General features: G+C 40.0%; 1 protein-coding gene across 2 annotated transcripts in view; it reads right to left on the bottom strand.

The window, feature by feature from the left end:
• Nucleotides 1-2,259: 2,259 nt before the first annotated feature.
• The window catches only part of LOC128744128 (ankyrin-2), a 136,003-nt gene continuing 110,531 nt past the window's right edge, over nucleotides 2,260-27,731 (bottom strand). The window contains exons 7-13 of one of the 2 annotated variants that reach the window (XM_053840930.1): nucleotides 26,408-26,654; nucleotides 15,471-15,695; nucleotides 13,717-15,401; nucleotides 13,422-13,652; nucleotides 10,645-11,697; nucleotides 8,384-8,519; nucleotides 2,260-4,501 (exon numbers count right to left, since the gene is read on the bottom strand). In XM_053840930.1, the coding sequence (XP_053696905.1) occupies nucleotides 4,048-4,501; nucleotides 8,384-8,519; nucleotides 10,645-11,697; nucleotides 13,422-13,652; nucleotides 13,717-15,401; nucleotides 15,471-15,695; nucleotides 26,408-26,654 (4,031 nt within the window). In that variant the 3' untranslated portion in view covers nucleotides 2,260-4,047. The remainder of the gene's footprint in view (nucleotides 4,502-8,383; nucleotides 8,520-10,644; nucleotides 11,698-13,421; nucleotides 13,653-13,716; nucleotides 15,402-15,470; nucleotides 15,696-26,407; nucleotides 26,655-27,731) is intronic. The other variant, XM_053840931.1, reaches the window with a different exon arrangement.

The following is a 27,731-nucleotide window of genomic DNA, read 5'->3' as shown; positions in this document are numbered from 1 at the left end:
AGTTGTAATCTCAGATTACAGCTTGGTTCGACTCATGCACCTTCCAGTATTGGACAAAAGGTAGGAGTCAAAATGACTACTTGTCAAGCATAGCTACCAATACCCCCCCCCCCCTTCCTTTCCGCTCTTCCCCACCTTCACCAAAAAATTTTCATTTCTTTCCCTACCGTCCCTTCATCAATTGTAGAACCATCGTTTCAAAAAATATTAATATATATGTATGACCGCATTTCAAGGTCAAGACTAAAAAAATGTATGACGAATATCGTTCTTAGCACTTGTCTTTCGAAAACTCTAAGCACTCGCAGGTCTTCCTCGAGCATTGGCAACGCTTCATGCCCGTAGAGAACAACCGGTCTAATAAATGTGCTATACAGGGTGCATTTTGTACGAGGGCTTAGTCTCACGACTGGTATCATTGTCCAGCGTTGCCAGTGAGCCAAGTGTGGTGACTCACTTGTTCATACCCATTTATCCCCGCACTTAACCGTTCCAACACACACACACACACACACACACACACACACACACACACACACACACACACACACACACACACACACACACACACACACACACACACACACACACACACACACACACACACACACACACACACACACACACACACACACACACACACACACACACACACACACACACACACACACACACACACACACACACACACACACACACACACACACACACACACACACACACACACACACACACACACACACACACACACACACACACACACACACACACACACATCGCTTCCGCAAGTTCATTCCTCGCCACTATTCCATCTGTATAGGTGGATATTCAAAATGGACACCATTCACATTCATATTTCATTATTATGCAACCAAGTTTTTTAATTATTGAATAGGGTATGTTGCTGCTTCGTCGTAGTTGCCTATTCCCGTCCTATGCGATTCAAATTATTAAAAATATCAGCATTTTTATGACACACAATGCAAAACTAGTTATTCGCTAATATTTTAGTTTGTTGTCTATCATACGCGATCAATCAAAGTGAGCTGAGATCTATTTATATGCCTTTTGTTATTAAAGAAGTCCTACCAGCCAAATGTCCTACGTTTTTTCGTGCGACGAAGAAGAATATGTCGACTAATGGTTTTAATTTCCGTCACAATCAATCACAAGACTGAATTCGTTTATTTCTCGCCTAACTTCCCTCTTTCATTTCGGTGCCGCTCTCGGTGCGGAGAATATGTGACCCTATCTCTGCTGCTTTTAATTTTTTTTTCAAAACAGAATATTTTTCTCTGTTCACCCCGCTCGATTCCGACACCAAGGTAGACAAATTCGTCAACTCCCTCAAACCCATCGCCATCGATCGTTAGATTACTGCTCAAGCGGCGTAGGTCGGCCTCGGTTCCGCCGGTCAGCACGTACCTTGTTTTAGACCCAATCTTTGTTGCTTCGCGGTTTAGTCGGGTGTACTGTAAAACCACCGCTACAGATGTTCTTCCAATAACATCCATATCATCGGCAAAGCGGACGAAGCCCTCTGTGTGATTTGAATGAACTCGACAATCCACCTGAAATCCGAACACAGCACTGTGTACCATCCATCGTAGATTGAATCAGTTTGACGTGCTTCCTGGGGACGCTGTTCTTGTCCATGATTTTCAATAGCTCTTCCCGGCCGATGGCATCATATGCAGCTTTGAAGTCAACGAACAAAACAAATGGTGCGTGGGAACTCTGTATTTAGGATCTTTACTACATATACAGCTTACTGAGCCTTTCTCCGATGCGGTAGTGTTTGAAGGCCCAGAAGACAACAACGGTATATCGTTGAAAAACAATACAAACAGGAGAGGTGCCATATTGCATAAGCGCGTTACGTAATTTATGAAAGGTGCTTCAGTTTGACGGTTTGCTTCAAACCATGCTAAGGACCGGTCAGATAGTTCACTAACTATCCTGATGTTTGATGCGAAACCTAATTAGTTTCGCTTAACTGAATCATACACTGCGTTGAAGTCTATATCGAAACTCTGTCATAAGTTAAACGTATTTCTTATCAAGTGAATTTGGATGCAATTCTCACTTCATATTGTTAGCACTGTATGACACTGGTGCTGACACTTATGTGCGGTTGTTGCCTACTCTCCAGTTCAGCTAAATTTAAGGAATTTTGGAAGTTCTACCAGAGATAGACTACGATTTTGAACTTTCGGTAGCTTTAGCTTGCATACACTCTAGACAATTTATTTCAGCTGGATTAAATCTATTTCTGTTTCAAATCTTCGTTTGATCAATTTTAAATGTGTTTCAATGTTGTTTTTTACCAGTAGCGGTTTTATAGCTACCATTGTTGTAATACTCTACTATTCCATTGTGTTCTAATGAATGATTTTTTTTATATTTTGCCGTGGATGTATTTCGTATGCATCATGTCCAACCTTATCTTGTGTAGTAGGTCTTATTTTGTATCAATTAATATAGTTGAATCTGTTTTTCGTTATCCTCAAACAATATATTTTTTTTGTAAATAACTTTTCCATTTTCACAATTCATGTTGAGTTTGTTCCGTGCTAGTCAGATGAACAGTTTCGTATTTCACTCACAGATTTTGTTGATCAAATATATAGTACTCCTAGATTTGATGTGCTATGATTAGTCAAACGGTATATTTCAGCTTGAGAAATAGACATAAAGGAGCACAGAGATGCGTGATGCGTGGTTTTGAACTTTTTTTTTTGCTTCAAAAGAAAAGATACACTTTTCTTGCTGCCCTAGAAAAATGGCTGTTTATGATGGGACGGTTGGGTGTGATTAAAAACAACGAAAAATACAAATATTCATAATAACAAATATGACTACCAATAATACGACAAACAGAATAGAAAACAGAAAATACGCTTAGGTAGTTATACCTCGTAAGGAAGTTGGGGAAATTAATAAATAGTCACACAAAATAGGAAATATAATATTAAAAACAAAGGTGAAACACTTCTTAAAATACTGTTTTTATAGTAGTGACATCTACGTTTCATTTCTGCGATCTCCTTTGTTGCTTTTTTTTCGTTAGGCAATCAGCGAAAAGCGAAAATGCTAAAAGCTACATTTTTCGATAGCATAATCGATAGTTTAATCTTTTTTATTCGATAGATATTTATTTATATATATATATATGTATATATTATTTCCTTAAATGAATTTCCAATCAGTTACAATTTTTTGTATTTATGTTTTTTATTTTCATATATATTCTGGTTCTGTAAAGATTCAGCAGTTGAATATGAACAAAGTTGCCATTTATCACGTATTGCATTCCTCTTGCCAGCACCTGCTGTTTCGCACCATTCCACTCTCACAGACTGCAGAGTAACTTCCAAAATACGAATCAAATAAAAATTTCATGAAAAGGAGCTTTTCATTCACTATCAGAAAAAAATATATTTTTAGCCGGTCGTTCCGTTTATTTAAATCCTATCAAAATATAGAATAAATTGTCGGATCAATTTACGTGTCTGTCTGCCTGCCTGAACGCGTACGGCATCAATAAATGTTAGAAAAATAAATAATCTATTCTTTTTCCGTAGAATAATTTACAATCCCGATCGCTTGAAGCGAAAGACTGTTCTCTGTTCAATCTGTTCGGTACTCCTACACTATCCTAATCGCTCAGCACACTCCGTTCTAGTACGGTACTACAGAAAAACTGTGTAACTTAGGCACTGTTAAATGAATAGGATTTCTGAAAACTTTAGGTGTGTTCGTGTGTTAGTTTCTTTTTTTTTTTTAATACATTACGGTGCTGATTGTGCCAAGAAACACATTGTTCATTACAATAAAAATTGAAAACCTTCATTGAGAAACTTGCAGAAGAATTGAAAAACAACTTTCGATTCTACGCTCTAATGCGGTCTTACACAATGTATCAATATCATTAAATTTTTGTTCTTGATTTCAATTTTTGGCCACAAAAATAGAATAATTTCAACCTTAATTATCGACTTGCTACGTCTAAAACTTTTGAACTGATAAAGCATCGCGAAGAATCAATTAGTTCTTCCGTTCCTCGTTCATAAACTCGTCAACGATCGCGTTTATCGAAGGTTTGCCGTCGAGTTTTCCGTCGACCGCTTCCTGCACGGTGACAGTTCGTGTTTCCTTCACCACCTCCGGCAGGCCCGACTGCTGCAGCAGCTGAGTGGTCGTGGTAATCTTCTGCAGCAGTTCATCCTCGGGAAAATCGCCATCGGTTGAGGTCAGTGTGATAGTTTTCGTCGTTGTCGTCGTCGTGGTCGTTGATTTGGCGCTATTCGGAGAACCTGGTTCCGCGGATTCGTCGGAAGTCGTTACGGTGGTCGTCACCACCGAGTTTTGCGCATCCTGGCCAGCTGCTGCGGCAGCTGCCTTCATCTGGCCGTACAGCTGCTGCTGGAGATCTTCCGGGATCTGATCAGATGTAGCGTTGATCGTGGTGGTCGTGGTGATCACTGTGGTGCGAAGCGTGCTGTGGAAGGCAGAAAAAGAGCTAATTTAGTATTGTAACGATAATCTGACCTTTATGTGAAGAAAAGCCTTCGGGGTAACCTTTGTTAACAAAACGATGGAGCACCCATGAGTAATCTCATTTCAACTTTTCAGGGGTGATAGCCGAAAACGCTCGAAAAAAGTGACTGGTTACTACGAGACCAAAAATATGTAACTAAAGAGTAACCAAAGTAATAGAAATGGAAAATCCAATGGAAGTGGCACAAGCGTCGAGCTGATGCCTTTGGTAAGGATTTTCATTATTCTTGCACGGGCATATATATATAGGCCAGTGATGCCCAGGCATAGGCATGGTGCGGGCCAAATGAGATCGCCCCATGATGTCGCGGGCCGCAAATTCCTCTGGCCATTTCCGCACATAACAAAACGCAAAATATGCGGCAATAAAAACCATTTTCTGGGAATTACCACAAGATTTAAACCGGAAATTATTCGGAACTACTAAATGCACGAGGCATAACGGCTGATTTGAGTGACCCCTGTGTCATCAAAAAAATTACTCATAAGTGCACCATCTCTCAAATCAGTCCGCGGGCCGCACAAAACATCTTGAAGGGCCGCATGTGGCCCGCGGGCCGCGGTTTGGCCATCACTGGTGTAGGCCGACAATTTTTCTCTGTGTGATTCTTTATTCTGCACTCAGGGTACTGGTCGATTTTATATGGCCCTGACAGATAGTAATAACCTGTTCAGTACCTTAAATGGTTTCGCTAGACTAAGCTCGAGTACGTACGCTGAAGTCCCCGTTGCACACGTGGTATTCCTTAACATTTACTACCAGAATGTTAGAGGATTGCAAACAAAAATTGGCGACTTTTTTCACGATTGAATTCCACTATAAAAATTTATTCACGACAAATACGTATTTTGACAATTTGCAGGCTTCATCAGTGTCTGTTTTCGAACTTTTTTGTTTTCGAAGTTGGAAAACATACACTGATGAAGCCTACAAAGCCAGCCGAGAAGAACGCAGCGCGAGCATCAAAGCTGCAACAGGGGACTAGTCAAAAGTGGATAGAGACAGAAACAAAGACAGTTCTCAGGAAACGCGTAAATTCGATAACAAATTGAACGTGTCCCGCAAAGGCCTTGTGCGCGAGCCGAAACATGTCGGGATAAAGACGGAGAGATCTTGTCGGAAGACGTGAGGTGATCGAAAGGTGGAAACAGCACTATAATGAGCACCTGAATGGCGCGAAGACGGAATACCAAGACAACAGGTAGAATTACTACATCAATACGGCGGATGATGGAGAGGTGCTAATCCCCACAATAAATAAGTGAAGTAATCGAAGCCATCAAGCAGCTCAAGAACAACAAGGCAGCTGGCAAAGATGGCATCGCAGCGACGCTTATCAAAATGGACCTAAGACAGGTTGGTTACCTGTCTGCACCGGCTGACAGTCAGGATCTGGGAAACAGACCAGCTACCGGGGAAGTGGAAGGAGGAATTAATATGCCCAATATACAAGAAGGGCGACAAGTTGGAATGTGAGAACTTTCGAGCGACCACTGTCGCTGTCTACCGCCGCTAGGAAGAAGATTCGCGGGTAGTTATCAAGCCGGTTTTGTGGACGGGCGATCAACAACGGACCAAATCTTTGTACTGTGATAGATCCTCCAAAAGTGTCTTGAATACCAAGTCCCTACGCACTACCTATTGATAGATTTCAAGGCCACCTACGATACTATCGAGTTATGAAAATTGCTGCTATGAAAAATTATGGATGAAAACGGCTTTCTCGGGATTACTTAAGCCTACGATGGATGGTGTACAGTGCTGTGTGAGGATATCGGGCGCAGGGGACTTCGACAAGGCGATGGTATTTTTTTATTCCTGTTCAACATCGCGCTAGAAGATGTCATGAAACGTGCGGGTTTTAACAAGTGGGACACGATCTTCAATAAATCTAGCCATTTGTTTGTTTCGCTGACGACGTGGACATCGTCGAAAGGATTTTCCCGGCGGTTGCTGAGCAGTATACCAAACTGAAACGTGAAGCAATAAAGGTTGGTGAATACGTCTAAAACTAAGTACCTGTTAGCAGGAGGAACCGAGCGCGATCGTGCACGCATAGGTAATAGTGTGGTAGTCGACAGGGACGAGTTCGAGGTGATGAACGAATTTATATATTTTCGGTCCTTGATGACGTCGGATAAAGACTACGGCCGAGAAATACGCAGACGTTTCCTGCCAGAAGTCGTGCTTACTACGGACTGCACAAGACCCTAGGGTCTTACAAACTTCACTTCCGTAACGCATGTCCTCTAATGGCACGAAACGTGGACAATGCTCGGTGGGGACTTGAAAGTACTGGTCGTTTTTGAACGTCGTGACTTCTTAGGACCATCTTTGGCGGTGTATGTAAGAACGGTGTATGGAGAAGAAGGATGAACCACGAGCTGGCACGGCTCTTCGGTGAACCCAGTATCCAGAAAGTTGCTAAAGCAGGAAGCGCACACTGGGCGGGGCATGTTGTGAGAATGCCTGACAACTCCGCAAGATTGGCGATGATTAAACCAAGTGGAACAAGACCAGGAAAGTGTGGAACAGTCGAGAAATTGGAGACGGACACCCATGGACCGAGTTTGTTGGCGAAAAATAGCTATGCAGGTTAAATCCTAAAGGTCATCGCATAAACAAATACGGCGAATAGCAAATTGGTTTTCAAGAAGATTGCTCAACGACGGATCCCATTTTTACTCTGCGACAGATTCAAGATAAGTTCCGCGAGTCCAACCAGCAGACTAATCGTGTGCTTGTGGATTTGAAGGCGGCATGCAATTCAGCTTAACGAAGTTGTGGCTGGTACTGCTTGAATATAGTTTTTTGGCATAATTTATCAAGCTGATTCGGATGACGCTGGAGTAGGGATTAAAATTATGCGTAGAGTAAACCAAAGGGATGTGCTTTCAAATTGTACATGAAGATAGAGTACGAGGAGCAGCCCCTGCAAAGAAACAGTACGATTATCACGAGATTGACCACCCAGGTAACCAATAAGCATTTCCAATGCAATTTAAAAGCAAGCCAATAAGCATTTAAGTTGCCTTAAATGCTACTTAAATGCTATTTTGGCAAAATATGCGACTACTTTACTGCTAGCCCTCTTATAGTGCTGACAATGCTTATTTGCAGCTAGTTACCAACAAGAAGAATTTAAAAAGAATTGTGGATGCCAATTTACAACAGTTATGCAGTCAAAAAGCTGATAAACAACAACCTGCAGTATAAAACGCCAGGGATGCTAATAAACGGCTGATTTACTGCTTATTTTAATGCTTATTGGTTACCTGGGCATAGACGAACACGATGGTAGAGAACGAAAAATCGAATAATTCATTTATCTAGGTTTTGGGGCGAACCAACCACAGGTTGAAAGCCCCATCAAATAGTAAATAAATAAATAATTTATCTAGGTATGACCGCAACATGCGACAATGATGTGAACTGCGCAGCCAAATGACGAAATATAGCTGGAAATGGAGCGTTCTACGGATTACGCAGCCAGCTGAAGTCTCGTACTTTGCAGATTCGCACTCTGATTCTCGCGGTGGTCCTTCACGAACATGAAACGTGGACGCCGTTGGGAGTTAATCGACGGGTGGTTGGAGTTTTTGACCGATTGAAAGTATTTAAGAGGTGTCGCGTTCTATATCTAGCGGGAAACTGGAAACAAGGTGAACATTGTGTAGTATAATTTTAGTAGAATAAAACGGAAAACCTTCCTAACTAAACTCTTATAACTCGGTTTTTTTTTATAAATTGACGGAATACTCATAAATCATAAATATCATAAGTCCCATCAAAAAGAAGAAGTAAGAAGTAAATCACACTTACCCATCATCGGACTCGTTGACGATCGTGTTTGTTTCCGTCCGGCAGCTACCGGGATCGGTGGATGCTGCCGTTGCTGGTGGTTCACTGGGGGGTTCCACTGTCATAGCGAGGTCGTTGTTTTGAACTAGATAATTTTCTGCAAATAGTAACAATGCCACTATTAGTCGTTCTCGCGATGGTCACTGCTACTAGGCAACATCTCGGGTTGAAATCTTTTTTACCGTGTTTTTTTCCGCTGTTGTTATTATGTATAACTATGTATAATGCAACCAGGGAGCAAAACGAGCGAGCGCATAAAAATGTTAGTTTTACCCGAAAAAATTACTAGCAAGGGTAATCCATTTCGATACAAAGAAATAAATGCTATAATGCGCAACGAGATGGGGTTGAAAGATCGAAATTGATGCTTGTAGAAGATTAGCTATATGAAAAGAACGTTTCGTGAATAATATTACTTGTAAATCCAAAACTTTCATGCATTTATTCGCCTGTTAATGTTTTTCTAAACTCAAACCGCAACAATTGATCTCAGCACAATTGTGGTTGTTTGGGTACATGCACTGTAAAACGTGTATAAGTATTTAGACAATAGATGAATTCAGTGAGTAGTTGAAAAAATTTCCACTTTTCCTTTATTCTAGCATGCAAAAAAGTTTTAACAATATAACTATAAAAGAGCAAAAAAATTAAAAAATTCAACCAGGTATATACTAATATGTATACATAGTAATAAGCCGTGATTATGGTCTCGTCGAAAATGATTATCAATTAGAAAAAGTAGCTAAAAATCGGCAAACAAAACATCACAAAAATTAAACCACACAAAAGCAAAATATATAAGATATACCTATACAAAAAGACACAAGAAAGGGAAGCGTTTTCCTGTGGGTCGCTGAGTTATGGTTTCACTTTGGCGATAGGAAACTTTCCGGTAGATCGGAGACGCAAGACATATTAGTACTAGTGCATTTGATTACTGTGCCATGTTAGTCGGGATTCTTATTTATGCAGAAGTAATAACCCGTTTTGTTCAAAAAAATCTTCGATATAAAGGTGCAATATGCGCAAATACAGCAAGAAACAGCCAGGAACAGGAAGGAGGATCGACAGAGTTGGAAGCTTCAATACGATTAATGCTACATACTATCATCATTGCATTCTGCAGCGGATGAGGTGCTCTGAGTGGCCGTCACCACGTGATTAGAACCGTTTTGATCGGCGGACGGATCGTGACCGTTTTCCCTATTCTCTAATTCCGGAACAGTAGTCGTACTGAATGCGATGGTAGCGACAGTCATCACAATCTGCGATTCCTCCTCTATAGGAGCAGATGATGATGGTGAGAGCTCGGCAGTATCGAACTGAATAAAGTCTGCTTCCTCCGGAAGCTGTTGCTTCGAGGAACAGTTTTCGACACTGTCCACTTCCACCACAATCGGAGGTTGTGCGACGTTAGAAGCTGCTTCTGCTGCTGCTGCTGTTGCTGTTGCTGTTGCTGGTGAATCAGTGCTCTCTTGTGCAGTTTGTTCGTGTATTTGCTGGACAGAGATGACTTGGCCTTGATGAGGATATAGTAATCGCCAATATGACAAAATTTTTATTTTATATTCGCCTAATAGGGTAATGTTTGAGGGTTCAACATAAAAAAAATCCGGGGATAGTGGTTTCGTAAAATGATTAGTACGGCTCTTTTGTAGTTCAATTCAGTACTAAAAAAAGCTGAGATAACAATCAATCAAAGGCAGAGTTCGAATTGTTAAAATCATTTTACGAAACCTTTTTCTGTTAGAATAAGAAACCGGTTAACCTTTCGCTACTTCTATTACAATATTGTGCATGTCATTGTTAAGTGTGAGTAGTTATATTATTTCTCCTTCACTACCCATCCGAAGATAAATTGTACGTGAATAAAAAGAACTGCTGAAAACTTAAAAAATAAAATAAAAATCAAAATTTAAACAAATGAAAGAAAACAAGATACAGCATAACAAGCGTAATTTTTTTTGTACAGAATATAAAATCAACAAAACACGGTTTTGTGTGGCATTTTATATTGTAATTTCCTGCACCACGTTTCCATGATTATTATGAGACTAAATTTAGACAACGAAATATACCACAACCGATTTGGAATGGATTTCCTGTACAGAACCTAACACCACGATGGTTGATAATAATGGAAGGTCAAAATTAAAAGAGAAACAGAGAAAGAGAGAGAGCAAGATCGTGTGTGCGTGAGAGAGATATCAGGGATGAATTACCTGTTTCGTCGTCATCGCTTAGCTCGCCGCCAGTTTCGTGCAATGCCACGTCGGATCCACTGGATGAGCCACCGGTTCGAGTCGAGTAACTGGCCGTACCAGCAGTAGTCGCACCTGGTTGTGTCACCGCGATGGACGGTGTGGGGCAATTGGAACCATCGTCGATCCCCCGATTAGCGGTCAGATTACTACTTCGATGACCGTTAACACGTTCCTCATCGCTCTCGGAACTACTGCCGCCTACAATGAACTTTTGCGGACCGTCATCTTCGTCATCCTGTGGTGATTGATCGACCACACTCGATCTTCGATCGTCGTCTTCCATCTCATAATCATAGTGTTCTTCGGTTATGATTACCAGGTTACTGTTATCGTCCTCATCGGTGGCATTCTGTTCCCGTTCGATTTGTGCGAAATTTTCCGGCGAAGTTTGAACAAAAATAAACTCATCTATGTCACCGGAATAGTCTGCTGCAACCTCGGAAATGTTATTGTCGGATGAAATCATTATAATCTGCTCTCCTTTCTGCTGATCGTCGCCCGGCGTCGAGAAAGATTTCTCAAAGACACGTCCCGAATCAACACGCAGGGAACCTGGCGGTAGTGGATCAATATTATCCAAACTATACCTTCGATCATTGGAAACGTCTTCCAAATTAACCGATGAGATCTCTTTTGTAACCACTTCCGTAGGAACTTCCTCGCCATCACTGGTTGGCGCCACTGCGGACGGAGTGACTTCCCACTCGATGTCCTCAACAGTCGGCCTCTGAGCCAGTTGTTTGTTAATTTTAATATTGACCTTCGAGTGTTTTTTGATTGTTTTTACTTTGCCGCTCTTATCAGTTTCCAGGTCAAGCTGCTCAAAATCTTCGGATTCATCCTCGTCTTCGTTATCACCGGAGTCGAACGAAGGTTTTTGTATTGTTATTCTATGCTGTACCATGACCGGTTCGTTGATTTCTTCGGAATCTTCGTCATCTCCGGTGGTGTCATGTTCCGCGATTGCTGCCTGGATGATTTCTTGTACGTCTTCTACCACGGCTGCGACCTCTACGTTCGGGGAAAGGGGCGTGTGTCACACAAACAGAGGTCAGAGGATTGACGTGGAAACAGATTGAATGCACAGCAGAGGAGTGCCATCAGGCGCAGAAGGTGCATATTATCCGATGATTTTTGTTTTGTTTTTAGCAATCGCGATGCCGATGGAAGTGCCGGGGAACATAATCGTGTTGTGATGGGTGCAGTTGTTGATGAGCGGTGATTTTGGGTTGCCAGTCGGTCGCACAGTCGGTAGATTGTTGGTTTTGTTTTCGTTTTCGGAAGGTTCGATTGATTAGTAAAAAGATGCATTGGGGAGATGATAAGGAACGGAGGCAGTGCGTTTCAAGTAGGTACAATCTTAACTAGAATTGTGGTTAATCTGGTAAACAGAATACATACAGATAGTTCACATGTCGGATATATCTTGGTGTGAAGGAATAGATATTTACATGCCGGTGCATCATGATGCAATAAGTAAAACATGATTAACATGTTACACCACTCAAAAAGTATTTAAGGAAGATTCTCTTAAGAATGCCTTGCTTTATCATGATTACTGACTATAAAAGTTTCTTTAAATCCAGATTCGAACTCTTGTAGACTGTGGCTAACAAAGTTACTTAGAAAATTATTTGAATCCGCAACTCGGCAGTTGTGGATTTTTCAACAACAAGTAATTCACCTTGAAACGCAATGCTGCCGCATATAAACTAAACATGTTTTGTGAATGATTCACATGGAGACAAGAACAAAAAAACGTAACAAAAATATAACGAAAAAAAAAAAGAAATCGAAGAGAATATGAAACAAAACACAAAAAAAAATGAATGGAAAAAGAGACTACCAATTTTGTGCAGAGAATTTTGAAAAAATTTATATACTTTGCCACGCAATGGGGTAGAATTGATAACCATTATATTATACCCTGTTTTTTCTCTATTCTAGGAGAACAGCAGTTGAACGCGGTTCGATTTACAAACGAAAGTGAAGAAATAACATTTAATTCTTATAGGAACCGAAAGGCGTAAACAAAATTTACACAAGGTATAAACAATCTATTGTTTTCTAACCTGGAAAGGGCGGGTTTATTGTTCCTGTTTTCTAATCAATATATTTTTGATCTAATACATATTCACATGACTAGATAACAAACCTATACAGACTATGGAAAGTTACATTTTATTAGGAGTTGTTTTCTTTTTATAAAAAATTGTAATTTTTAGTCGATTAACGAGTTGGAAAACCCAAACAAATCGTACAAACCAGAAAACAAACAGTGCGTAAAGTAAACTAATCTATACAAAACTCAGAAAAACGCTATGAATTTTGCTATATCCGAACAGCACACCATCCTCACACCCACACACTTGAAAAAACTATACACAAACACTCGCAAGTCAGTCACAAATCACAAACACGCGTATCACACACGAAAGTTTATTTTCAAAAAACAAAAATGAGACAACGTATAGAGGAATGTTGCGAAACTAAACAAAATATAAAACAATATTTAGCCAAAAACTAAATGGAAGACAAAATGAACGGATAGGAAGAATAACTCGAACGTTTCTTGGTAGCGAGTTACGTGAAAACTAAACTAAAAAAGACTTGGAAGGATTCGATGAAGGAAATAGAAGAATAGACAGACAGATAGAAAGAAAGACAGATCGACGAATAGAAGAAAAAAAAATCTCTATCTAAATGAACACATCAAACACAGTAGTTCTGCTTACCCTCTCTGTCCGCGGGTTCGGAGCCCGGTTGATTGTTGTATTCGGCTGGACTGGGTGGAGGAGTCCCGACGTCTTGCTTTTTAACGGAAGCGATGCCAAACATGGCGCCACTTTCCCGTCGAATCTGCTGAATTGCTTCGGTGTTGTCCGGTGATGAGGACGACGAAGGTTCTTTACTCTTTTCATCCATCTCGTGTTCCTGCTTTTCGTCTGTCGGTTCATGTGTTGAATCTGAATCAAAATCAAAGAAATTGGATTTGAAATAAACCCCCAAAGAAAGTATAAGAATTCCTACCTTCCAAATTGCACTCTATCCCATTGATTTTCACCGGATCCACCTCATCGATTCCGTTCGCCGAACCAAGCTGCTGCTTGGCAAGCTTCCGTTCACGTTCGTCGGTGACCAGCTCCAGATTTGTTATCGACTTACTGACAATATCGGATCGGTTGATCTTGATAAGAGCTTGCTCCAGCACATTTCCAGTGGCTTCCTTACCAGCCTGGCGGAGCCACAGTCGTAGCATAACGATCGATTGCTGGGCTTCGTCGTTAGGATATTCCGCCTTAATTAGATCAATATCGGTCGGTGAAATCTGTAATTCTTCAGCCAGCAGTGGCCAGTCGGAGCCCAGTAGGTTGCATATGTCGGTGATTTTAATATCAGCTTTGTGTATTTCACTACCCACATCACCGTTTTGGAAGGTAAAGTTCAATGTTTTGCTTCGATTCGCTGCATTTACAACGGATTGCTGATCGTAGTTTAGCACTTCGGTTGAACTCAGATCAAACTCGGAGGCCGTTTCCATCTCATCCCCACCAAGACCGTATTTTTCCGGTGGTAGTGTGAAATTAAGCGTACACAGTGGTGTAGGCGTTGGCTCTCCCTTGGCCACTTTCGGTTCGTTCATAAACGAAATTCGACCCAGCAAATCATCCAGATTGTTTTTGATTTTTACCGTAAATGTGAGACGATTTTCTTTGAACGCATTAAATTGGATAGACAGTTGCTCTCCGCTCTTCAACATCGGAACAATATTACCACCAAATTCTAAATAGACCTGCCGACCTTCGCACACTTCGACATCACGAGATTTAGCAATCTCGGTGAAGTGCTCCTGCTGCTCCAAAGTCTTATCTTCTTTGTCGTCGGTCATACAGAAAACACTCAACCGTGCCTCATTCTGATCAACTCGCTTAGCAAATACAACGAACTTCACCATGAAAGGGACGTGTGATGTGTGTGAGTACAGTTCTGTTGCCATCTTAGTGGCCTCATTGATATTGCGACAATCCATGAGCCAAAAGCGAGCCGACACTGTCGTTGTGAACGAAACGCAATCATTCACAAAGGTCAATGGCGTTGAACCGGTAACATCCTCCCATATGGCTTTGTTCTGACCGCCGGTGATGGAGCAAAGCAGACGCAGCGTGGGAGCATTACCGGAATACTGATTGATCATTCCCGAATTGTAGGCTTTCGGAGCCGGCATACTTAGAGTTATAGCCTTATGGAACTTGCGACGCCTTGGTTCAACGGTGACCACAGGCGACACCGCTACACTTCTGCCAAGCAAATTTGCTGTCATGTTCATATCGATCGGTTGTGCCTGCAGACCTACGCGAATCTTCTTTGTAAGGGCATTTTGAGGGAAAATTGCCTGAACCAGGGGAACAGCGGTGGCAGAAACGGTACCACCTTCCGGTCCAATAGCGTGAACTTCCTGTCGGATTCGCGACACCACAGCGAAATAGTGTGGAAAATCGTTTGTCAGAATCCTAGTGATGCGATTTGTGTGCAGATCCTCCAGGAAATTGAGTGTGTCACCTTTGAACGTGTCGTTCAACACATCATGAATTGCTTCCTCACTGTCGTACAGTGTGTGCTCCCTCCAGGTTTCGCCGTTGTCCGAACGAAGTATGATAATCTCGCGTTCTTTTTCGCGCAGCGAAGCAAAGTGTGGAACCTCAATAATGACCGGTCTGCAAACAAACCCGGTACCGGTTTGAAACACTTTCGACTAATTAGGAAAACAAATTATGGAAACTTACCCCAAAAACTTTGCCCCAACCGGAGCCAACTCCAGAATACGGCTGACCAGGGCCTCGCCTTCCATCAGCGGCGGTGCGTTAGCTATTCGTTGCGGTTTCACGTAGCGACAGGTGATACGTGTTGGCTGGGCCGCTGATCGCGGTGGAACAATGACACGTACACCGCTGTGTCGACATCCGCGCATCGCGCCACCCCGTGCGTCGACCAGGAACGATACTAGAAATCTGCAATTGTGCGGTTAATACGAACGGTTAATAGAATATTAGTCGGTTGGTTAAGATTGCTACAAGATTTTCACGAGTGTTATGATACGAACTGCGAATGAGCACTACCGGAGTGATACGATGACTACACTAGTAAGGTACGATGGGTTTAGAAATAGGTGGGATAATTAAAATTAAAAAAGTACATTAAGGAGGTAAGTTTTCCAAGGAAAAAACCGTAACCACACGAAACAAAAAGCTAGCTACAAAATCAGAGAGGAGTTGGTTCGTTTCAGCTCAAACAGTAATGTAGCATAAAATGAATTGTGTCCCTAAGTTTTTGGAAAAAAAACATGCGTCCTTTATTTATCATATGCCTCAAATCATGTGTAGTGAGTATTACTCTATCGCTTTGAAACATCTCGGTATGCATTCTTCGCATCTCGACGTCATGCGCTCTATAGCCGACAATTGCAGGAACCCTTTCTTGGAAATCCTAGGAGAAGAAAGATTTTTCCTCTTTCTTTCTAGGCTGTACAGCAATGGCAAAAAGGTTTATCGTGTGGATCGTCAGTTTCTGACTCGTTAGATGATAAAGTCCCATTGGACTTCGGAGATATTGAGCCCGTGTATGCGGTCTTTTTTAGCATATCTACGAAGGTGCGTTTGGACCGATTCTCTCACCGCGCAGTTTGCTAGGAACTTCGCACGATTTTTGTCCCCGCAACTTCTGCACCGTGCCTTACTGAAAACTATATTGGGTATAATATAATTGTTTGCAATTAAGGTAGTGTTTAAAACCTGTGGAACAAAAAGGCATAAAGGTAGACGAAGGTAGGCTATGCATACATAGCCAGGTAGATCAAATTTGGCAAAAGTTACCCAAATGAACCTGATGGAGTATACACTTTGATATCCTTATCAAGCGATACTTTGTGCAATTGTTTGCAATCCATAATCTTTCCCGGCTGGACATATAAATGGTTTAGTCGGTCAATTCAAAAGTCCAACTGGTCTTTGGCTAGGATTACTGGCAACCACATCCCTGATTCAAAAATTTTTGTTTATTTTTCACTTTCACTGCAATAGTTTAAACAATGGAAGTAGTGGTTCGGTATCAGAAAGTACAGCAGAAAAGAAAATTTTTATTTTGGACTAGAAAAGCACAACCTGCCTAACAGCTTTAAATATGAGCTGTTGCTTTATGCTGAATAAGCAGGAAAGGGAAACGAAAAAAAATACTTAACTGAAGCACTCACTGAGAAGTGCTTTATTCACTCTTTATACACAAGGTAGCTTCTGCTAACAGCAGTGTATGAATAGCAGCACGAGATATACAATGAAACAACGGCCTTGGAATCTGATTAAGATGGCCTTGAAAATTATTCCAGGTCACTATTTCCTCAAAGGTAGGTCACTAACCATAACCTGCCTTAGTGAAGAACAGCAGAAAAACACCATTTTATCGATTAAAATTTAGATCGCGTGATCCTGTGAGATCACTCCGCAATTCACGTCGTTTGACATCAAATTTTATACAGAAAATGTGCCGCTTGCTCCAATGTGTTTCACCCTGGGCACCCCGTACATCGTACAGATACGCTGAGATTCCTCATATATAAATCGCCATGTAGCGATACTTTAGAAAAATTCTACATTTCTACTCATGAAACTAAGGATTCATTAATGAGAATCCGTAGAAGAGAATATCGTTTGAAGTAATCAGGAGGTCTCCATAGCCGCAAGGTTACTAAGTCTGCTTTGACAAGCGAGTGGTCGTGGGTTCGAATCTTAATAGAAGAACGAGTGGGTATAGTAGATCAAGCTTTGAAGGAAGGATAAGCCCCATAACACACAAAGCCGCATAAAACTTAATGAGCATATCGCTCACTGAATAGCAAATGTACCAAAAAGAAATGCAGTGTAGGTTACAGCAATCACCCGGGCAATATCACAATAGATCAACGATACTGGTCGCAGTAATGAGTTCACGCATGGAAAAATGATAGTATCTCCAAGGGAGAAGAGCGGGAAATTAGGTAATGTAGGTAAGGTAGGACCATTAAAGCAACGCTCATTAAGTTTGTATAACATTCCTCTTCACTCAAACTGGGGGATACGTGGATCGAACCAAGCTATAACGGGAACCAATTAAATAATACCGAATTCGAACCCAACTTTACCCCCAGGCTTACCAACAGCTTTATGGCTGTCACACTTCATGTTAGGAGCGGCTCGCGACAGCGTCAGATCCGGAGTGAGCGGCTTAATTTAAAAAACGAATTGTCCCAAACAATAAAACCTAATCTGGTTAAGGTAATGTGATACTTCGCAGTAAAAATTATTCGTCTGACGTCGGACAGACATATGCAAGTCTTTGGCTTGACTCTCCTGAACGGCCGATGGACGATTCAAGCCTGGTCGTAGACGGACCTACCCAAATCAAGCTAACAGCGTGCTAACCCTCTCACTGCCATATTTCCTGTGGCACTGCTAGATTCACCAGTATCTGTAGAATCACTTATGTTCTGAAAGACAATGTTTCAACAAGAAGTAGATAAAATATTTTAGGTACTTCCAATTGCATTGTGGAAATCCAAATGGTCATCATCAATAAACAATAAACCAGTAGACAGCTTGGAGTCGTACATTCAGTCATATCCCGGTGATTCACCTCTAGAGGACGGCGGGAGCACACTACGCTCGACCATCGCATTGAGGAGGTCACTTCAGCACGCAGGGAATACTATCAAGTGCTGGAGTGGAAAAAGCAGCTTGAAAAGATTATCGAAGTATTTTTACGAGGTATAACTTGAGCAAATGGAAATGCCGCACAGAACAAGTTAAACCCAAACACGATATCGAGAAGTCGACAACGACGACGTCAGGAGGAAGAAATAGTTTGGGAGAAACTTTTTTGGTCTTAATGATCTTAATGTATTGCAGGTTGCAGTGAAACGACTAAATGCACAGCAACTGCAAGGAAACAGCCAAATATCTGCAATCAGTGTTGTGATCTAAATAGAGCCATTGCAGTGCTTCGTAATAGAGAATATTATCAGTCGTTTTTCTTCTTCAAACAATATCAATCAAATTGTTTCCATGCTATTTTCTATTTTCAGAATATTTTTAACAAAAATTGTGTGATAGAATCCAAAAACATCACATGTTATGCTGCAAGCATGTTTGTTACATTAATGCAATTTTTTATTCCAAAGTTTTTCGAAACTAGCATCACTGGATACGAGCGCAGCAGCTCTGACAGCTTTTGGTAAATAAACTTAGTGGCACCGAATTTTCGTAACGTGAATTTTTCTGCTGTTCAATTTAGGTCACTTTGCACTATATGTTAAATTATTTGTAGTTGTATATTTCGAAATAGCCATCAAACGTTCCCAAAACGTATCTATTATCTCACTTTTCTTCTGCATCTACTGTTGAGTAATCACCAATTTGACGGCTCGCAAAAATTTGACATGAATCAATGACAGCTCGCTGCTAGAATTTTACCTGCATTTTGTCTCCAAGTTCTTTGTATTTCGCGTTTTTGATGCAATCTGCAATACATATGGACGTGATGTCGAACAGACACGAGGCCGAAGGTGAAAATGATCCAGAGATAATAATGCAAAGGATCACTCTTATTAGGGGTGACTCGATGCGAAGACTAGGGAAACTTGAATACAAATTCGTGCTCTGTGGTCGACTCACTTTGAGTCATTCATAAAGTGTTCACAGCACTTTATTTTGTAAGACATCGAGTCACTTCGGTTCCTCGTAATTGTTTTGAAGTGAAGAAAACCGAGACGTGAGTAGTCAGAAATGAGTAATGAGCAGTACTGAGGGGTTCTGTAGCTGTAAATTTACTGAACCTGCTTTAACAAGCAATGAGTTCAAATCCTAGTAGAATGTCAACTAGTTCGATGTCAACTTGATCAATGACGTCCTTCCTTAGTGCGCGGGGATTGACGGGATTGTAGATGAATTCCAACAGGCGATCCAACTGGAACCAAGGAAAGTGCCAGTAGACCCACCGGGCAAAGTGGTGCTTGACACGACTTACATAATAGGGCCCGGAGTAGATGCTTTAGCGAACGATACCCAAGCGCAGCAATAACAAAGTTTGGCTGGTAAACGGCTGGGTAATGCGTCCCATCGGTGCCTTGCGCGCTGGGTATAAAATAGACCACACAAGACACAATGGTCCATTACCTCTTACCCAGCAACTCCTATCCCTACCTTCTAGTGGTACCAGCCGGGATACGAGCAACCTCGGTCGAGATCGGGTAACCAACCCCGGTGGAAACCAAGATCATACGCTGACAGGGAAGGAGGGCTCCTTTGAGTTACGAGTTACGACCTTCCGGCGATACTGTGGGGTTGCGGGCTTTGCAACCCTGAACCACTAAAGTAAGTATTTGGTAAGTAACCAAAGTAATGAACTCCGTATGTAATAATAACTCTAATCGGAACAATCAGCATAGACCCAGGCGTGCCGCGAATTCCGGGCCCCCACGCATCACCTTTTCATCGATTTCAAAGCCGCATAGGATAGTGTAAACCGACAATAGCTATGAAAAATTTTGGACTAAAACGGCTTTCCGGGTAAGCTTACTAGATTTATAATGGCTACAATGGATGTGAGAATCTCGTGGTGGATTGTCGGACCCATTCCAATCTCGCAGGGGATTTCAACAATGAGATGATCGTTTCTACCTGCTATTCAACAACGATGTTATAAGACGAACGGCGATCGAAATGCGGCTACGATTTTCAATCCAGTCAATTTATCTGCTTTGCTGACGAAGTGGATGCTGTCAGCAGAACATTTGAGGTGTTGCACGATCAGTACATCAGACTAAAACGCGAAGCAGAGAAGTTTGAAGATAGAGACGTCTAAATCAAAGAATGAAAATGATTTTTGTATCGAATTCGGTAGGAACAAGGCGAAGAGGGGCACAGCGAGCGAGGTGGCAAGACCAGGTGGAGTGAGATGTAGCGAGCACTGGGTGCCCGCGGAACTGAAGAGACCAGCTGGCATGGACCGTAATAGATGGAGAAATTATGCTACGCAGGCGTTGTCATAAGACGTTAGACCAATTAGAAAAAAACAAGTTTACGGTTGCTTGTAAAACTTAAAAAACTAGAAAACCTTTATTATAACATGGTGGTAAATGTTTACATGACAGGGTGTAGCAACCAGAGTGTAGAAATACACAGTTTTACACTGCTTTTATAATAATAATTACAAGACTTTGATTTATTGCTGATCCTAACTGAATCAGCAAAAATCTTAGCTGTTTAACCGAAATAATTTTTGAGTTGGAGAAACGAAGTTATTGTCGATGTGTTTTCGAGTTGCAATGGAGACAGATCAATTTTCTGTGAAATTGATACTTACTAATCGCATTTACCGACAACAATATTCAAGAAAACAATTTTTGAAAACACAAAAAGAATATGAAAAAAATCACAAAATGATGACTTCCGAAAGTATCTCTGAAAACTTTGAAATGTCCTCATTTTTTAATCGTGTTGTAGGATTTTTACAAACTAAACAAAACTCAAACTAAAACATCAACTTAAAACAAAAAACTACAAATTCATGCAATTTTTAAATATCATAAAGTTTTATCTGTCAAAATAAAACGATCAACGGTTAGTCGCACACCGGAGTAACACACTTGCATTGCATTCGATGTTAGTTTATTTCAACAGGCCGTATGAATAAAAGAGTTAGAGCAAATGCTCCTGTGCGATTTGAACGGGAAAAGCAAAGTAAACTGTTTTATTCATACGGCCTAATAGCAATAGAAAACGGTTTCGGAAGCTAGATGGTTAGTCGATCGAATACGATTCGATTTACACACGCACACACATACACGACGTAAGGCAAGGCATGTTAGCTTTTTGGCGGATCGAAAACAATGACAACAATATACCTTTCCCTACACAATGGCATAAAGTTTTTCCGTTCGACATATTCACTCAAACCGGCAGTAACAGCAGCAGTAAGCGACAATGATGGCGGATTATTGCTGCACGATGGTTTATTTATTATTATTTTTTGTGACCAGCAGAAGTAGTGGTGGTGGTGATGATGTTGATGATGATGATGATCGTAGTGTTGGTAGTGGTGTAATCAGGGTTTTCAAGTTGTTTTGCCAATTGTCAATGATTGTTGTTCACCGGAACCATTGTTTATAGAAGAGGAATATTTAACGTCGTTTAACGCCAAATTAATTTTGACGGTTTGGTTACGTTGGATCGAAGGTTCAAACATGTTATTTGTTTAGAAGAAGAAAATTTAAACAGAAAACCATTTCAATGATGTTATTATTTTTAATGAATTGAGTTGAGTAATATTTTTTTAGTATTGCAAAACGAATTCCAACGGGCAAGCATAAATTCAATTTTTTTCCAAACACAGCATTTTCAAGATAAGATAAAGCGTTTCGGAAGGGTTCATAAAAAGAGAGAAAAAAAAACGTGAAAAGAAATTAATTTAAATCATTCAAAATTCAAAAAATTCAAACTTTTATTAAAATTGTTAGTTGTGCAAACGCTCTGCCGAAAATGCGACCGGCCTTTGCGAAGAAGGAAACTACATTTGTGTTGGTTTATTTAATTTTTAAGGTGTGAAGTGCTCGGCATTGTGAGTCACTTTTAGATTGTGGGTAGGAAATATTAACTTAGTCGAACAAGTTTTAGTTACCCATTACTTGTTTAGTACGCGTAGAGATAAGATATGCGTAAGGGCTTCATGAGTGTTTCGTGAAGGGGGCGGAATAGTTACTTGAGTTCTTTGGAATAAAGTTACCTAAACTTAAATAACCTAAATTTTTTGTACCCAACAAGTATTGATATTGATATTGATGGACATGTTCTTCTAACCGAGACCATCAAATTACAAATTTATCCTGTTCTACTCTCTCTACAGTTTTCCCAGCTGATCCTAATGGACTATCTAACAGCTGATTCGTAGAAACCAGCATCGTACACCGTCGCTACTCTGCAGGCCAAAGCTTTCCAATTTTACCTATGCCCATTTATGACAACAAAAAGTGTTATCAAAAATTTTCGATTCTCAGGTGTGGTGTATTTGCAGATGATAAACAACATGAGTAATCATCGAAGCATGAAGTTGTACCTTTTTGAGCAGCACTTATGCCTTTGAATAAAGTTTAGTTATAGGCACTGGCGTACACATGCTGGGGCATATTGGGGCACGTGCCTCACCTTCCCTTAAGATTTTGATAGAAAATTAAAAAAAACTTCAGTAACCCAGAAATTAGCAGTTTTTAATTTAATGTGCCACTATTTTTGTGATCAGTAAATTAATTGCGTAAAAAGTTCCAGTTTAAAATCCAATTTTAAGTCCAGTTTGAAGACTAATTTCAAGTCTAAATTCAATTCTAATTTCATGTCCAATTCCAACACTGATTTCAAGCCCAATTTTAAATCTAGTTTGAAGTCCAATTCCTAATACAATTTCAAGTGCAATTTTAAACCCAATTCACATCCAATATCAAGACCAATTTCGACTCCTACTTTAAGTTCAGTTTTAAGTCTAATTTCGTTTCCAATGTCAAGTCTAATTTTAAGTCAAATTTTAACTTTGATTTTATGTCCAACTTCAAGTAAATTTCAAATCCTATTTTATGTTCAATTTTAAATCTTTTCAAGATAAATTACCGATTGATCTAAAGGTAGTCTATCTTCAGCTGCTTCGTGAGAAAAAAAGGTGAATGGCAGGGGGAAAACGGAGAAAGAAGAAAAAATAAAAAGAAGGAAAAACGATAAAGAAAAGAAGAAAATGAGAAAAAATGAAGACAAACAGACAGTAAGGAGAAACAAACAACGGAATAAAAAAGAGAAAAAGGCAAGGAGAAAATACTGGAGAAAGATAATAGAGAAACAAGAACAAAAAAAGAAGAAAATGGAGAGAAAAAATCGAAGCGGAAATTAAAAGGGATAAAACAACAAAGAAAAACAGATCGTTACAGAAAACAAGGAAAAACAGGACATTTATTTATTTATTTATTCAGATATAAGAGTGAGAACGGAACTGACGAAAACGAAAAAAAATATAGGAGTTAATAAGGAAAACAGGCAAAAACCGGGACCAAAAAAAAAGATGACGAAAGAGGACAGTAAATGAAAAGAGGAAAAACGGAGATATAAAGAGGAAAAACGAAACAAGACAGAGAAAGACAAGAGGAAAATCAGACTTTCAATCATGGCGAAAAACGGGACAGGAAAAGATAGAAAACGAAACAAAGAAAGAGGGAGCAGCGGGCAGAAAAAAGGAAAAATAAGAGCAAAAAGGAAGGAAAACGAGACAAATAGAGGAAAGACGGGACAGAAAAAAATGTGACAGAAAAGGAGGAAAACAGACGAGCAAAAGAGGGAAAACGAGACAAGAAAGGGAAAATTGGAACAGAAAACAAGTAAAATTAAAAGGGAAAAGAATAATGAGAGAGAAAAGAAAACGCGTAGAGAAAACGAGAAAAAAACGGGATATAAAAGGAAAATGGATGGGACAAAACGGGAAAATGAGGCAGAGAAAGAAGAAGAAAAAACAGAAAAAACTCAAAAAAAAAATAAAACGAGAGAGAAAAAGACGAAAAACGAAAGAAAAAAAGGAAATTGTAGGGCAAAGAAAAGAAAGGGAGCTGATAACAGAATAAATGTGACAAAAAACAAAGTAAACGGAACAGACAAAGTGGAAAAACGAGAATGAAAGGAGATAAAAAGTTAGAAAAAGACGAAAAACGGAACAGAAAAGAGGTTAAGTGTGTGAGAGTAAAATGAACAATGTAAATCTTAATTTTAAGGAAAACATATCAAATCTCGTGTCCATTTCCAATTTATAGTACAATTTGAATTCCAATTTAAATCTAATTTGGAATACACTGAAGTCGCTTTTTACGCGTTTTTTTACGCGATTTTCGGAAATTACGCGGGTTTGTTCAAAACGTCTATTTTTTCGTGTAGCGTTGAAATCCACAAAGTTTTTTTTTACACGAAATTTTGGTTTTTTTTACCCGAATTTTGGAATTTACGCGGTTTTTTTACACGTATTTCGGAATTTACGCGGTTTTTTACGCGAATTTCGGAATATACGCGGTTTTTATTACGCGGGGCGTAAAAAGCGACTTGAGTGTATAATTTCAAGTCTAATTTGAAGTCAAATTTAAATCCAATCTACGCCCAATTTCGAATAAAGTCGCAAATTCTATTTTATTTCCGATTTCACGTCTGATTCCAAGTAAACTTTCATTACAAATTACTTCAAATTAAAGCCTAATTTCAAATTTAATTTTAAGCCTAGTTTCCAGTTCGATTTGAAGTACAGTTTCCAGTCTCAAATAGTCCAAATTCAAAATCTGTCCAATCTCTAATTTCTAGTTCAATTTTAATTTTAATTTTGAATCCAATTGCACCCGAAAGTCCGGAGTTTTCAACTTATGCGGCCGGTATTTTTGTGATATTTAATAATAGATTCGCCAGGCCAAAACATTTTTCTGAAAGGTCGGGTGCCCACCTTTTGTTTATGTCTGGCCACGCTAGTAAATGCTACAACAATCAGTCATGAAGTTGGGCTAGTTTTGTTGGTGTACTTTTGCTGCAACGTCTTTCTTTGTTTTTAAAGTGATGGTTGTAGTTTAATTGTTTTATATATAGGTTTATATAGGTTGTTTTATATAGGTATTCCAACGTCATTATTGTCATAGATTCCGGCAGAATGACTTAGAATTGTTCTCCCATTTGACGGAATTTCTTTATAGTATTAAAGATAATAAATTCCTAAATTAATCAATGGTGCAACTGAAACTGAAAATAGCAGAACTGAAATCACAAGGATTGCGACGATTACTCATGAACATACTATAAATGCTGCGCCTCCATTGAAATCAAATGTACAGCGGAAGCTTAGTAACTCAGTAACTTCTATTCGCTTTTAATAGATTCAATTGCTTAATTTAAGTTTTAAACCGATTGTAATGATCAGTTGAATAATTACTTAAACAAATCATAAAAACAGCAAACCAATGTAATAATCTATTGGATTAATTTCGAATATTTTCATCCAATCATGAAAAAACACTGATCGATCCAATGAATAGCCAATGTTTGTCACAAACAGCGAGGGCAATTTTCAAGATCGACAATAAATTATTACTTGCTATTTTAGGGAAGCATCCGTACACTGCAGGCATCGCAAACGTGCTCGCTTGTTAATAATTTGGCAAACAAGCGCAAAGCATCCAGAATCATTGGTTTCACTCTCTGTGTAAACAGTTGCATTAGCAAATAGGTAGCTAGCTAGGATATAGTAGTAATTGGCAAAGGTGCCAATCAATTAGTCAGTCAGTAAATAGCGTGCTACTAGAAGAAGAGAGAGCAGAGAGGAAATGAAACAGATGACAAAACCAAGGGACACCGAAAGCAGAAAAATATGAATTATGGATCAGGTTACCGGATCAATAGTGTCCTGCTGTGGGATATGTGCGAGCGGTATACAGGAGAAAAAGAAAAGAGAGCACAGAATGGTACTACAGTTGAGCTCGCACCGAACCATGGTTCGGGGATATTGTTTTAGTTATTTTTTTTTTTTTTTCAGAAAACACTATTTGTTTATCGGGAAATATCAGGTGCTTATGAATATGAATGAGTGAGTTTGACATGATCAATATTAGGTTTGACAGAAAAAAAATCCGATAACTTACCCGACATGAATCGGTTTTCGGGTGATGCTGACATTATCGGTGACAGTTATGTCCAGTGGATTGGGTGTGCTTTCACGAGGCGCCATCGAGGTGTACTTCTCTGCACTAGAGATGATCTTTTCCAAGTACTTTTCATCCTTCATCGGATCAATGCTCATGTTGGTGATGTTGGTGTCATCGAACTGCTTATTTTCGTCACTCGTCATGTAGTTATACTGCTGCTGGTCGGACATGATCGGATCTTCGCCTGCCGGTACAAGTTGTCGAAACGGAGCGTGCAATGAAAATAAAAAAAACACGAGAAAAAACGGACAGAATGTGAATAAGTGAATACTTCCTCTCGCAGCTTTGTTAGAGAACAGAATGAGAGAATAAAAATGCGAGCAAAGTACGGAAAAATCAATTACTTAACTAGCATCTACTTAGGGGCTAGAGAGACTTACGATTCAGTTGATCTAGATTGTTATTCTTTCAGAGAGTGAATGAATTATGCTTTCCTGTATATGAACACGTACGTAAACCACCAAGCTAAACACCGTGAATACGCAATTACTGAATGAATGTTCTACTACACACGATCCACACACTACTTGTTATGACTAATGAAGTAAGATTGATAGGATCGAGAGAGCAGCAGGAAAAATAAAAGAAAATGCACTGAATCGGACCGTGAGCCGACTTTATTGCGCGCACTGGGCTAGTATTTTGGCAATCCACCGACCCACCAGGCGACGATGCTAGAATATTCACAGAGTAAAACGCACATAGTCGAAGCTCGGTGCGAAAAATCGTTCAAGACTGACTCGAATGCGCTGCTCGCTGGCTACTACTAACTAAATGTTTCCCTCTAGGAGCTCAGTTCGACCGACAAAAGCCGCTTCTACACATACTGTCAACCGCGCGGGCCGACTGACCGATGATAGTAGTACAACTGTCTGGTCTGGTGTGGCGAGGCGGTGGATGATGTCCAAACCGATCTGGCGCTCCTCTTCTGATCACTACAAACGCACTTGAAACGAATATTGGAGGCGCATGGTAGTGATTTTTGGGGTAGAAAAATAAACATTAGCTTCATTTTCTATCATTGCAAATGATCTTTGCACCGAACAAAGCAATCGAGATAAAATGGAATATTGTTTGTGTTAAATACAAAAAAACGCAAAAATTATATATTTTTACAGTTACTAACTATGTTTGCCTCATTCTTCCCTAAATTACAAATATGTAAGTACACGAGTAGGTACTAGTAAAATGAAACTTGATTAAGATTAACCGTGTGCCGCTGTATTCGGTTAAGTTGCAGCGTGAAAGGTTGTCCAAATAC

This window comes from Sabethes cyaneus, chromosome 3 (genome assembly GCF_943734655.1).
Source record: "Sabethes cyaneus chromosome 3, idSabCyanKW18_F2, whole genome shotgun sequence".
Lineage (NCBI taxonomy): Eukaryota > Metazoa > Arthropoda > Insecta > Diptera > Culicidae > Sabethes > Sabethes cyaneus.
The sequence above is the reverse complement of the archived record's forward strand: the minus strand, read 5'-3'. Positions and strand labels throughout refer to the sequence as shown.